The sequence below is a fragment of the Lynx canadensis genome, chromosome E1 (genome assembly GCF_007474595.2).
Source record: "Lynx canadensis isolate LIC74 chromosome E1, mLynCan4.pri.v2, whole genome shotgun sequence".
Lineage (NCBI taxonomy): Eukaryota > Metazoa > Chordata > Mammalia > Carnivora > Felidae > Lynx > Lynx canadensis.
Genome location: NC_044316.2, coordinates 44492736 through 44507228, shown reverse-complemented (window position 1 = coordinate 44507228; position 14493 = coordinate 44492736). Strand labels below are relative to the sequence as shown.

The following is a 14493-nucleotide window of genomic DNA, read 5'->3' as shown; positions in this document are numbered from 1 at the left end:
TGGGTAGTCACTTGTTGTGTTCCACCTACTCCAATCACAACTTTGTATCTTAAGAATGAGCATTTAAGGAGTGATCACTTACTCCTCCATCTTCACCCTCTTCACATTCTAGAAGCAGACACATAGACTTCAGTGTGTTAGATGTCACTGTTCAGTTATATTCCAAATAGCAGGAGAAAGAAGGAACAGCTATCCCATCAACCAGGAAGAGCTACAAAATAGCCTTTGAGGTCTGACTAAAAGAGACTAACAAGAGGAAATACATCCACTAGGTTGTTACATTTGTCCCTTCACAGAGGCAGAAGTACTTCTATCCATACTCCATATCACACGAGTAGAAAAGGGAGAAATGAAAATACAGTTAGGGATTCTCTCTGCCTGAAATAGGATTGGTATCACAGGTGATAATGTGACTCACTCTAAGGCTCCAGAGGACTGTTTTTGGCTTCTGGCCAAAGGAATGAGCCAAGTTACAGATACTTTAATTAAAAACTGGACTAAAGGCCTTCCAGCTTGGATTTTACACAGGACTCCAGATGGCAACTGCTTACTGACACACTACTGGCCTAGACTGAGTTCTAATTATTGTTCTATGGCAAGGAAACAGCCTATGCCTTCTTTATTACTACTAAGCCAATAGTCTTATGCATTAGCATTAAATAATTTTCAAGTAACACTGTAGGGACAGTCTCTTCACAAAATAAACCTGGGAGTGGTCACAAAGAAGACAATGATCAGATTGATGTGTACAACATTTGCCCAGAGAATCTTCCAAATCTGGGTTCCTACTTGGACTTTCTGAAAGAAAATATTTTAAATTTAAAATCTAGTTTTAAAATATTTAGTGAAATATTTAGTTGTAAGAATGAAGATGTTTTCCAAGTTTATTCACTGTGTATACTATTATCACTATCCTCAATGAAATCATTAGTTTATTTACCTGTTCATTTCCCCTAAATAAACTATAAGCTCCTAAGGCTAGGGCTGTATCCTTTAGCTCTGTATCCCTAGTGTCCAGACCAAGGCCAATTGTACAATATGCATTTACCATAAACTTACTAAATGTCCAGGAAAAGGCTCCCCAAAACATCAAGTATGTATGGAGTTAAGGAATGGTATTAAGCCATCTTTCTCACTGGAATGGGATGTCATGGACCTTAAACAATAGTGCAGTACGCACACTATTATATTTGGTGGATTGGAGGTTAATGTTTTTGAGAACTGAGACGAAAACATAAAGGAAAAAGACATATTCTTCAATAAATTATACAATATCATTATCTTTTGTGTCTATCTTTAAACCTAAAACCTATTTTCAGCCAAAGACTCCCACAATGACAGCTTTGCAAAATTTCTTTTTCCCTTGAAAAACCAATGAAGCCACTACAGATATACAGATTACAATACTGGTTACTGTTTTTATGAAAAATATATTTTAAATTTCAAACATCCAATTCAGGAATGAGCTTCATGGCTACCATCAATTCTTCAGTGATTGCTTACACTACTATCTATAGATCTTTCCCCCTGCCTTTTTTTTTTTTAATTTTTAATGTTTATTTATTATTATTATTTTTTTAATTTTTATGTTTATTCATTTTTGAAAGACAAAGAGAGACAAAGCACAAGCAGGGGTGGGGCGGAGAGAGAGGGGGACACAAAATCTGAAGCAGGCTCCAGGCTCTGAGCTGTCAGCACAGAGCCTGACGCAAGGCTCCAACCCAGGAACCATGAGATCATGACCAGAGCCAAAGTAGGACGCTCAACTGACTAAGCCACCCAAGCACCCCAATGTTTATTTATTTTTGAGAGAGAGAGACACACACACAGAATCCGAAGCAGGCTCCATTCTGAGCTGTCAGCACAGAGCCCAACATGGGGTCCAAACCCACAAACCGCAAGATCATGACCTGGGCTGAAGTCAGACGCTCAACAGACTGAGCCACCCAGGTGCTCCTCTTTTTTCCCTTTTTTATGTGAAAGCTTCTTGAAGACAGAGGCCATGACTTAAATGTCTTCATATTAAGTACGTATAAGAAATATTTTAAATAGGTAAACAATATATAGGTTTTATTTCCCATGTCAATTCTGTTTGGCAGTTCCTGTTTAGTTGACCCATGGACCATTCACCTCACAGTCTGTTTTTGTAAATCAAGTCTTATTGGAACATAGCCACACCCATTCATTTACGTACTACAACAGGCTACAACAGTCAGCAGTGCAGAGTAGATGCAATAGAGACCAGCCTGCCTACAAAGCCTAAAAGTATTTACCATGGCCCAGTATAGAAAAAGCCTGTCAACTCCTGCCCTAGACGAAGATTCTCTTAGTGGTCAAAATGGGATGATCAGGGGCGCCCGGGTGGCTGAGTCAGTTAAGCATCTGACTTCGGCTCAGGTCACGATCTCACGGTTCATGGCTTTGAGCCCCCGTCAGGCTCTGTGCTGACAGCTCAGAGCCTGGAGCCTGCTTCAGATTCTGTGTCTCCCTCTCTCGCTGCCCCTCCCCCGCTCACACTTGGTCTCTCTCTTTCAAAATTAAACATTAAAAAAAAACTAAAGAAAAAAAGAATGTGATGATCAATTAGGGAAATCTGACACAGGGCAGGGGTGAAAAAAGAAGGCATCTATACTAAGGCTATGCTACCCCTCCTATTCATGGCAGCTATGTGACTACACTGCAACCGAAGATATTGGTGTTTCCCACAGGTCCACAGAACAGGAAAAAATACTGGTGATGTCAAGATTTGGCTTAGTGGCAAAATATCTTTTTCCTAAAATAATACCTATTTTTTTCTTAGCTTGCTCCTACAGTTTCTGTGACTGTTAACCAAATGCTCTTTAGACCAGTTAAGAGCATTCTCCAGCTAGACGTTTTTTACTTCAAAAGAACAGCCAGGTAATCCCCCTAAGATGATGCCAATGTACCATAACCCAGAACCACACATAAACAACTCTATCATTTGACCACCATGCTGATACCACATTTGTTGTGAGAGTGGCCGAAGACCATGATGTCAAGTGACCTTATTTGTCCCGCTCACTTGAAAATACCTAAATAATAATTTAAAAGAGAAGAAATAATAAGTGGTGGTGAGGATGTGGAGAAAAGGGAACTCTTGTGCAGTGCTGGCGGGAATGTAAATTGGTGCATCCGTTATGAAAAACAGCACAGCAGTTCTTCAAAAAATTAAAAATAGAACTATCCTATGACTTAGCAATTTCACCTCTGGATATTTATCCAAAGGAAATGAAATCACTCTCTCAAAAAGACCTATGCACCCCCATCTTCACTGCAGTACTATTCACAACAGTTAAGACATGAAAAAAACCCCTAAGTGTCCACCAATGGATAAATGGATAAAGAAACTGTGATATACATATACATAGCATGGCGTCTAAAGTTAATAATACTGTATTGTATATGTGAAAGGTGCTGAGAGTAGATCATAAAATTCTCATAAGAAAAAAAGTTGTAACTTTGTGAGGTGATGGATGTTAACTAAACTTATTATGGGAATCATTTTATAATATCTACACATATCTAATCATTATGTTGTACACCCAAAACTGATACAATGTTATATGTCAGTTGTATCTAAATAAAACTGAAAATAAACCCCAAAATACACCCAACCACCCCCCAACAAAAAAGAAAGAAAATACCCAAATAAGATGAGGACTAAGAAAATGAATGAATTTTACGTGGTTTTTATGTAAGTTGTGAGCAAATTCACCAACATAACTAAAAAGAAAGCTTACGCCCTAGAAATCCCCGTAATTTATCCTTTTTTCCAGTGGCACTCCACAGGGCATTTGTATTTTGGGGAAGACTGTGGTATCTCACAGAGTTCACATTAATAAAGAACATACGTTTCATTTTCAGCTCCGTTGGTCTTGCTTTTCCGCTGTTTCTGCTCATTGGTTGCCGGAGGGGCCTGTCCCATGGCAGGGGGTTTCCGCTTTGCTAACATTTTCCGTTGTCTTTCTATCTCTTCCCTCTGTGAATTTATCCTTTCCTGCTGCCTACAGATATAAAAGATGTTGCACAGAGAAGAAGGTCAAAACACTGTAACGTGGCTGGAGAGTAAACACAAATATCTTGGCACCTATATATTTGATAGACTTGAGAAAAAGTAAGCCCCTTTAAATCAAGTAGAAATTTGATTGTAACTTCAGGTTAGAAAAGCCAAATAACTGATGATAGAAAGATTTTTTTTGGAATGAGTCTGTGCTTTAAGACAGTAGTTATGATTATTCTCCGAACAGGAAAAGTAGGCAGGAACAATATCAAATTTCCACTGCGACCTTATTTTCTGACTCAAGAAAGAATTTTCTGATTCCTTTTTAACAGTTAAGAAAATAACTCTCAGGGCGCCTCGGTGGTATCAATTTAACAAGAACTCTTGGGGCGCCAGTTTGTTGAGCGTCCGCTTCGGCTAAGGTCATGACCTCACGGTCCCCGAGTTTGAGCCCGTCAAGGCTCTGTGCTGACAGCTCGGAGCCTGGCGCCTGCTTCGGATTCTGTGTCTCCCTCTCTCTCTGTCCCTCCCCTGCTCGCACTTTCTTTCAAAAATGAATAAACATAAAAAAAAATTTTTTTTGTTTTAAAAAGAAAACAACTCTTGGTATGGCTCCATTAAAAAACCGTATTTATGTAAGAAAAATATTACAAAAGGTCCCAAGGGCCTTTTTATTTTTTTTATTTGAATTAAAGTTTCCTCAAATTATATCTAGAAAGTTAGCTAATATGAGGGATGCTGAACAAAGTAAAAAAAAGATTTTGCTTTTAGATCTATCATTTATTCTAACTCTAAGTGAGCCATTACCACCCCCATAGTCATTCCCACTCACTGATATGGTCAAACTTAACTAAGTTTTTAAAAATCAAGTACATTCAGAGAAACCACAATGAAGCCTTGCAGCTAGTAAAAAACTCCTTAGGGAATAGGATGTAAAATGAATTCATAAAAAATATACATAAAGATTCTTCAGATATCGGGGCGCCTGGGTGGCTCAGTAGGTTAAGTGTCTGACTTCAGCTCAGGTCATGATCTCGCGGTTTGTGAGTTCGAGCCCCGCGTCAGGCTCTGTGCTGACAGCTCGGAGCCTGGAGCCTGCTTCGGATTCTGTGTCTCCCCCTCTCTCTGCCCCTCCCATGTTCATGCTCTGTCTCTCTGTCTCTCAATAATAAATAAATGTTTAAAAAACAATTAAAAAAAAAAGATTCTTCAGATATCTAACACCATTACCATTAGAGGATTTCCTAAAGAAGTCTGAATCTTCTATAATAAACCCATTTGCACATTAGTAGCCAATAAAAATACCAATATATGAAAACTTTCTCTTGTATATGTCTAATAGATATTAAAGTTTGGAGACCTGGCATATTAAAAATATACCAAGATTTCAGATTAACCATTCAAAAGACTAAAATCTATAAATCACCAACCCTAGTTGAGAATCAAATGCTAGCTCCCTTCTCTTTCTTCTACCATGCTCTCCCCTACCTCCTTTGCTTGATTCCACCTTCATTTTTGCAAAGTAAGAGAATCTAAGTTTTTAACCCATTTTCAAATGAAATCTATTCAACTCTCTTTCCTGAACACTGTAGTAAGTCAGTCTCTAGACTTTCCCTATACTCAGTGTATTTTCTTTAGAAGAATGGCAACCAGAAAAACAAGCCTATATTCCAGGGCAGATGCCCATTATACAATTTATGCTGCCGTTATCTATAAGGACAATAATGTAAGCAAGATTAACCTAGTCCAAACACTCTAAATAAATAACCATTCATCTCATAATACAATTCCCTTGGCTTTAGGATGAGCTGGGTCATTGATTGGATGTCAATGTAACAGAATGGAAATCAAAACTCAAGAGTTTTCTTGTCTGAAAAACCCTTTCAACTATCATTAGAGATATGTCTCCCCACCAAAGAATATGTAATATGAATCCTTCATGGCTTGAAAGAATTCTGGATTGAGACATAGAATCCTTAGGTAAAATCAAAATCCTCCTTTTGACTCAATGAGATAGCATGGTCTCTGAACTGTCTCTCAAGAGGAGTTTCCCAATTTAAAAAAAAATGGTAAAGTATCTTTAGCTCCTTTTTATCCTTTCATGGACCATGAATGCAAGGCACAATAAACTCTCTGGAGATAACCATAAATATTTAGTTTAAACTATAAACTATAGTGGGGCTAGTGAAGTACCACAACATTTTATCTTTGAAGACTGGCTGCTTTGGAAGACAGATTTTTAGCAATCACCCTTATCAAACATACAACTAATTTTCTATGGTTTCCAGTAAGAATCCAAAAACTTGATCTCCAGAGATTCATAAAGAAAGGGGCCCCACAGTCATCATACATATTAAAGCATAAACACAGGGTGCGATGATGCCAAAACACCTCTGGGGAAATATTAAACCGTATATATTAAGAACAAGAGCGCTTGCTTGAACACAAAAATGGATGCACCAGAGTTCACGATTATATATAACAATTCCTACATTAATTCTTGATATTTTTGAAATGATTTAGCTATTTATACTGACAAATAAAAGTCATCTAAAGATAGACCATCAGTGATACTTAATTTAGGTTTATTTTGGGAGTAGAATCTGGAGTTATATCAGTAAACTTGGAAACTTCTCTTAGAAAAGGACCGTGCCTTATCAAGCCTTGTATCTCCAACACATCTGACACTGCCTTTTAGAACTGATCCTTAGATATTTCTTGCATTGCATCAGTTTTAGAGAATGCTTGCCATTTACCACCCATGGAAAGAGTACTACTACCACTACTACTACTATCTTTTACACAAGTATTGATGATTTGATAAATCCATCTCACTCAAATCTAAATAATCCTATTTAAAAAGCCACTGCCTCTACAAGAAAACAAGACAATTTGCCTTAGGTATCCTTACAGGCTGAGGTAGGTCACCTAAAAAGGTATGTTAAAAGTTCTAACTCCCAGAACTTCAGATTATAACCTTAGGAGATAGGGTCATCAAATGTCCTTACTTAAAATGAGGTCATACTAGAGTAGGGTGGGCCCTTAATTCAATATGACTGATGTCCTTATAAAGGGAGAGAAGAGGCAGAGACACATGGGGTGGGGGGAACACTGTGTGAAGATGGAGGCAGACACTGAAGCTATGCTGCCACAAGCCACAGAACATCAAAGAACGATCCTCCCCTAGGGGCTTCAGAGGAAGCATGGTCTGTCAACATCTTGGTTTTGGATTTCTGGTGTCCTGAACTATGAGAGAGTAAATTTATGTTGTTTAACCCACCGGGTTTATGGTATTTTTGTTACAACAACCCTAGGAAATGAATGACAGGCGCTCTCAACAGTAACACTGTATTCCTGACTCCAACCCACCATACATACATACTAGTAGGAGGTATTAAAAAACAAAGGTATTTTCAGATATCACTTTAACCAAAAATAATTTAGCAATGAGCTACAAGTAGCTCCTGAATAGCCCAGGTAAGAATTTTTAAAGATTCCCACAACTTCATGTTCTGTATCTACTGTGAAACAGTATGGATACCCAAGGGAGATCTTGACACTTACAGAATCAAGAGAGTTTTTCATTATGGATCATGTAACCAAGAATCAGATGGTTCACAAGATCACTTTAAAATGGGATTCTAGGGGCGCCTGGGTGGCGCAGTCGGTTAAGCGTCCGACTTCAGCCAGGTCACGATCTCGCGGTCCGGGAGTTCGAGCCCCACATCAGGCTCTGGGCTGATGGCTCGGAGCCTGGAGCCTGTTTCCGATTCTGTGTCTCCCTCTCTCTCTGCCCCTCCCCCGTTCATGCTCTGTCTCTCTCTGTCCCAAAAATAAATAAAAAAACGTTGAAAAAAAAATTAAAAAAAAAAAATAAAATAAAATGGGATTCTAGGGGCACTTGGGTGGCTCAGTTGGTTGAGAATCTGACTTTTGATCTCAGCTCAAGTCACGATCTCACAATCTCACCGTTTCGTGGGTTCAAACCCCCCACCATGAGGCTCTCCGCTGGCGGCATAAAGCGTGTTTGAGATTCTCCCTCTCTGCCCCTCCCCCACCCACTCACTCTATCTCAAAATTAATAAACTTAAAAAATTTTTTAAAGAATAAAATAAAATAGGGGCGCCTGGGTGGCGCAGTCGGTTAAGCGTCCGACTTCAGCCAGGTCACGATCTCGTGGTCCGTGAGTTCGAGCCCCGCGTCGGGCTCCGGGCTGATGGCTCGGAGCCTGGAGCCTGTTTCCGATTCTGTGTCTCCCTCTCTCTCTGCCCCTCCCCCGTTCATGCTCTGTCTCTCTCTGTCCCAAAAATAAATAAACATTGAAAAAAAAAAATTAAAAAAAAAAAAAAAAAGAAAGAATAAAATAAAATAAAAATGGGATTCTATAATTCCTTATACACCAGAATAAATACCTGGAGTATCATTATGATGCTATAATGTTTAATTTACTCATGCTGATAATCCACTTCTTAAATGACCACAATTTTGTTTATAAATCAAATCCCATTACTTCAATGTTGTTTCATTTCAATATAAAAAAACTTTATCTATCTATCTATCTATCTCTCTATCTATCTATCCTCTACACCTAATGTGGGGCTCATGACCAGGAAATCAAGAGTCACATGCTCTATGGACTGAGCCAGCCAGGTGCCCCTAAACAAAATCTTTTTTTTTTTTTTTTTTTTTTAAGATTTATTTATTTTGAGAGAGATGGGGTGGGGGAGAGAGAGAGAAAGGAGAATGAGAATCCCAAGCAGGCTCTGTGCTAACGGCCTGGAGTCCCATACAGGGTTCTATCTCACAAATCATGGGATCGTGACCTTAGACAAAATCAAGAGTCGGATGCTTCACTGACTGAGCCACCCAGGCGCCCCTAAACAAAATCTTAGTAAAGAATTTTTTCCCTCTTTGAGGAAAACATCCTAGGAACTTAACTGGAAAGCAAAGCCTTTTGAGAAATGCACCAACCACGCTGCATCCAGACTTTCCAGCCTGTTCTTCTAATCTATAGCTGCTGGACTTGAGTAGCAGCCTCCAGCTGTGTTTCTGACCTCCAGCCCAGCCACCCTTGCTCTCTCTGCAGACCTGCCAACTCCCACAACCCAAATCCTTCATCTATCCTGTTGATACTGTTTCTCCTGCCTAATGGGGATTTTGTGCAGTTCAGTGGTTTTTGTAAACTGACAAGAGTCTTTTAGTTTGTCTGAAGTCAAGGGGAGATTCTTCTCAGCAACAAGGACCTCCCTTCTGTCCTAAATGGGTTTTCCTCCAATTCCAATCCAAACTTTTACACATCATGCTCTTCCTACAGTTTATCTGTGTCACTAAATGCATAAATGTTTGAGAGAATTTACCACTCCCCCGAGATTCTCTAATTATCTAATATATTCTACATCCTTCAAGTGATCTGTTCGAGCTCTGCATTTCAGAAATCTTGACCTAAGGACAAGCATATACTTAGGCTCAATATTTAACGGTGAAATTTAGATCACTTCAATAAAAAACATTAAAACCATGCCCCCCTCCATCAAAAACAAATTTTTTATTGCCTTGCCATTGACTGAGATTTTAAGATTTATTCAAATAAGAAAGAGTCTACTGAATAACAATAGTATGTAACAGAACTACTTTCTCAAAACTATAAAATAAACTACTTCTTCAACAGGTTCAAACATACTTTGGAAAGGAAAAATTGCTAACCTGGACAAAAAATAATATAAATTTGATATGATTTTCTTATTAGCTGGTAAATCTTTGGTGTTAGGGAATAAAGATCACTTGAAAAGAGCAGAGGAACACAGTGAAAACAAAAGAATTGCACTGGAGGTCCTGTTGAGACTGTACTTGATTATCTGATTAAATTTTTAAATGTTTTGAGGATGGTCTCTTCTCATAAAACCTAGTACTGCTACCTGGTGTTCAGCCACGTCACCCACAAATTATGTTGTCATGGAGTTTCTCATATACAGAAAATAATCATTTATAAGGATATCAAACATAGCCTTTACAACTGAAGAATTTCAACTGCTGCATTAAAACTGAAAGGGAATTAATTTATTAAAGCAAAACTTTAGAAAATAAAATACCTGTAATTAGTAGACACTGGCCAGACAGCTTCCCAAAAGAGATGGAGATATTTTATATGACATAAAAGCATGAAAAAATGCTATCCACCTAGGAGGAACAATCCTAGTTAGGGATCTCATTTAGATAGTCCCAATTTCTCTGATGGCTCTACAGCTAAGTCATCATTTTGTACTCTGTGTAAGATTTCCAGAACCTTCTGGGACTCGGGGGCTGCTTACAGAGTAAAAAGATAAAATATCGCTGTCAGCAAAAACTATGAACATTTTTCTTAAAAGTAATTACATTTTACATCTCTATACAAACACACTATCTTCAGCCAAAGTCTTCAGATATTTTAAAGACAGCCATCTAAGAAGTAACCATTGTCAAAGACTTGTAGGGTCACTATCACATCTGGGACTCAGTCTGAGCATGAGGTGGCTATGGCCACTACTGGGGATATAAGTTATATCTTCAGATCGCACTCTAATGAAACTGGATGGGGTGTCACTTGCAGGACAATGTGCACGTCCTGGTCAGGGTGTTAAGGAATGGGTGGGTACCATGACTCCATGTAGTGGCCACTATTATAGTGCCCTGGTGCGTTCCTGCTATCACCAGTCACCCATGCTTAGTGCTCGGAGTGGATGTCATTCTGAGCCTCTGGCACCCGACTTAACTCAAAAGGCTTTGTTTTCCTTCGTGGGTATTGTATCTTTGACTCAACAGCTAGCCTCTTATCACACCAAATTACACATACTCGAGGTACATGTGTGAGGCAAAAACATATCTAAGCCAAGGGGAGGGTAATGTATCACATATAAAGCAGTGACTACTAATGTGCAATCCAGGTTAGTATTATACTTTATTTCAGGCATATATTTGTTGTTTCTTATGTTTCCTTACTATTAAAGGAGTCCCACACTCTCCAATTACTGCGCAGGAAGTTATTTCAGCTAGGAAAAAAGGCAGGAAAAGCAGTCTATAGAATCCTCTAATTCATAGTGAGCTACAGATCTCAAGTTTGAGAGCCCATGATTAAAAACACAATGCCATTCTCCCCAGTCTCAGATGGAAATAATCTAATAAAAATAAATAAGATATACCAAAATACACGACAATCTAAAGATTTGCTTAAGTCCAGAGCCAATATTAGCTATTTACACAGTTGGAATTTTAGGATTTTAAATGGTAATTCCCTCCTTGGAGTAAATACTTGAATGTTGAGTGCTTAGGATTCCAAGTCACTGACAGACACTGGGGTTGGCTACCAGCCTGACCACTGGTTCAGCCCCTGCCTTTGAGGTAGCCGCTCTCTCCAAGGTCTAGACACGGTCTCCTTAAAGGGCCTCAGGGACAGATCCTAAAGGTTTGCCTAGGGTTTTTATTGTTTTATACCTAACTCAGGATGTTCTTCCTCAGGTCCTTACCTACGTCATTTTTCTATGGAGCCAGAACAAATACGTTCATGGACTCCTTGTGAAAATCCATTACATAATTTAAAAGATAACAAGTCCTAGGATTTTTCTTCCTTAGCTTCAGCAATTCTTATTCTTCGTTAAGCTTTAATGTAGAACTCCTTTATTTTTTCTCTAATAACTTGCGTCATTTTTCCCAGGACTTCACCTCATTCCCTACCTTTCATTACACATATGGGGACTAAAGCTGAATGAAAAGAGGACTTCTACTACTAGGATTTTTAATGACTACAATTACAGCAAACTTAAAGCAACTTTTCAATTTCAATGTGATCATCACACTTCACTTACTTGATAAGGTTCTGGAAAGCATAACCATCTGTCCATTGCTCAGTAAAAGAGGCCCCATGTCGAACAGTGGTAAAATGGCCCAATCTCAAGCGGTCTTGCATGCTTTTATCTCTACATGCCATCTTCTCTTGTTTTGACTTAGGAGAAAGGACAAATAGAAAATAATTTTATTCTCCTATGAGAATTCAGATATAGCATGATGTTTACTTTCTGTACTGTACTGATCAACATTTAGTACAACTGGCTGATTCTACATGGACTCTGGGAAGTACCTTAAAACTTTAAATTCTCTGCATTAACATATACCGTCTTATTTCAAAAATAAAAATGGAAAAAAGCAGTTTCTTTTCTATAAAATTAATGAATTAAAAGCTGAAACAAAGTTCTCCTATCTCTGACATTAATAAAATGACCTACTATCAGCATTCCCTGTCTTTTTAACAGCATTCCAAAGATTTCAGCAAAAGTAACCACCAGTCTCTCAAACCTCTAGCTTGTAGTAATTTCATTAGCAAGTACTGCTATCTTTCAATATAAGATAAGTGTGTGTTGGGGACATATTAAAAAACTTTCAAGAAACAGTTACTAACAACTATTAACATCAAGTCACAACTAATCAATTACTATAATAAAGGAAACATCGGCCATACATAAGTATAGGCTGACTTAATTTTTTAAAGCACAAAGCACTTAATTATCACATTTTTATATACATAAGTTACTTCAAATATCATCTCTAAAATGGAAATGTTAAGTACTGCTAAATGTTTGTAAGAGTTCTAGGGTATGTACTTCAAAGGTCAGGATGAGTGTAAGAACCAAGGAGCGCCACACCGCAAACAAACCAGGACAAGCTGTCCCTGTCCGATCAACATCACACTCAGAGCAAAGCACAACCAGAAACGATGTCCCATATTATCACTCTGGATGTTTGCTGCTGTGTCCATGGAAGAAAGAATTCTAACTGTCAAATTATAAGGAGTCTTTTCCTAAAGGGGTGCCTGGGTGGCTCAGTCAGTTAAGCATCCGACTCCCGGTCTCAACTCAGGTCATCACCTCACGACTTGTGGGTTTAAGCCCTGCATCTGGCTCCGCGCTGACAGCCTGGGATTCTCTCTCTCCGCCCCTCCCCTGCTCATGCTCTCTCTCCAAAAATAAACGAACAAACATTAAAAAAAAAAAGTCTTTCCCTAAAAAGCCCAACTTTAAAATACTTCCATCTCAGGTAAGGGATAAGGAGGCACAAAATGATACCCTGAGGATCTTGGGAGCAGGGGTCAGGCCACCGTTAATCACTCACCTTTTCTATAAGGAGTTTCTTGCTCATTGTCACACACCGATTTAATCGTTCTTTATACTTCTCTAGCATCTTTTGCTGTTCGTCAATCTGCCGCCTCAAATCACAGTTGGCCTTCAATGGAAAATATTTTTTATATTAGCTCCAAGGAAGATAGATGAATACAAAAGCAGTTTCTAGGGAGTCCAAACAGTATTTCTATTGTTAATCAAAAGCAAAATTAAAGTCCAAAGAGCTAAGATTAATTATGTTTACAATTTTTTATAATATTTCCTTCCTTGTTTTCTCTCTTAATAAACTTATCTTTTTAGTAAAGATGAATTCTGTTACAAGTGGGCATGTTTTTCTACTGATCGTATTTCACTCCTCTCAAAAAGCAGTTATAGGTAAATCTAGTACATCACATATACCTAAACTGTCACAAAATAAAAAACCTACAATTAGGGAGATGTTTAAAATACATACAAAAGTTGATTAAGCACTTTACAGCACTCACAGAATACTTTCAAAGGGTAATTAAACACAAAAAAACTGCAGAATTTTTTTTTAAACCACATAACATTCTCAGGATCAATTGTTCTTTGTTTTTCTATTCTTGTTTCCAAAGAAAAAGAGACATGAATTTACATAAGTGTTTCTTTCCAGAGAAGCCAGGCACACCCATGCCCGCATAAGACAGAACTAACAAACGGGATGAATATAAGGTCCCGGTTCTCAAGAATGCCAGAATGTAAATACATAGTTAATTTAGCTGTGGTCAGAAGGATGGGCTAAATACTTTGAAAATTCAAACCTCCTACAATAACAGAGAAGGGAAGAACCACTAACCCAAGGTCAATTTTGCCCTGCGATTCTTAAATTTATTCTTGTATTAACAAAAGATCTCTACTCTTTCAACAAACAAACGCTACTTTATAATAATGTGCTTGAGTTGTGAAAAAAAATCTGGTATTTCCCAATCAAATGATATAAGTGTTTCTGAAACAGTAAAAAGCACAAATGGAAGATGTTACAGCACATGCAATTTTAGAGACTTTTCAGCTTCATTTTTAAAGTGACCAGTGTACAACAGCTTCCATCTCCAAATTTCTACTCTTCTCATAAGTTTAATTTCTACCTGTTTTTTGTACAGAGTTCTATGTACCACTCTATCAAAGGCAAAGTGCAAGTACATTTGGGGAAATGTAACTAATTCATAATAAAGAATCCATGGTGCGCCTGGCTGGTTCAGTCAGTAGAGACTGCGACTCCTGATCTCAGGGTTGTGAATTAAAGCCCCACGTTGGGTGTAGAGATTACTTAAAAATAAAATCTTGGAGGAAAAAAAAAAAAAAAAA

At 38.2% G+C, this 14493-nt stretch overlaps 1 protein-coding gene across 5 annotated transcripts in view; it reads right to left on the bottom strand.

The window, feature by feature from the left end:
* Positions 1-14493, bottom strand: part of TLK2 (tousled like kinase 2) — a 115877-nt gene that overhangs the window by 31177 nt on the left and 70207 nt on the right. For all 5 annotated transcript variants that reach the window (XM_032591222.1, XM_032591223.1, XM_030296258.2 and 2 more), the window contains 3 exons: positions 13160-13270; positions 11860-11996; positions 3873-4025 (listed from right to left, as the gene is read on the bottom strand). In XM_032591222.1, coding sequence (XP_032447113.1) covers positions 3873-4025; positions 11860-11996; positions 13160-13270 — 401 coding nt within the window. The remainder of the gene's footprint in view (positions 1-3872; positions 4026-11859; positions 11997-13159; positions 13271-14493) is intronic.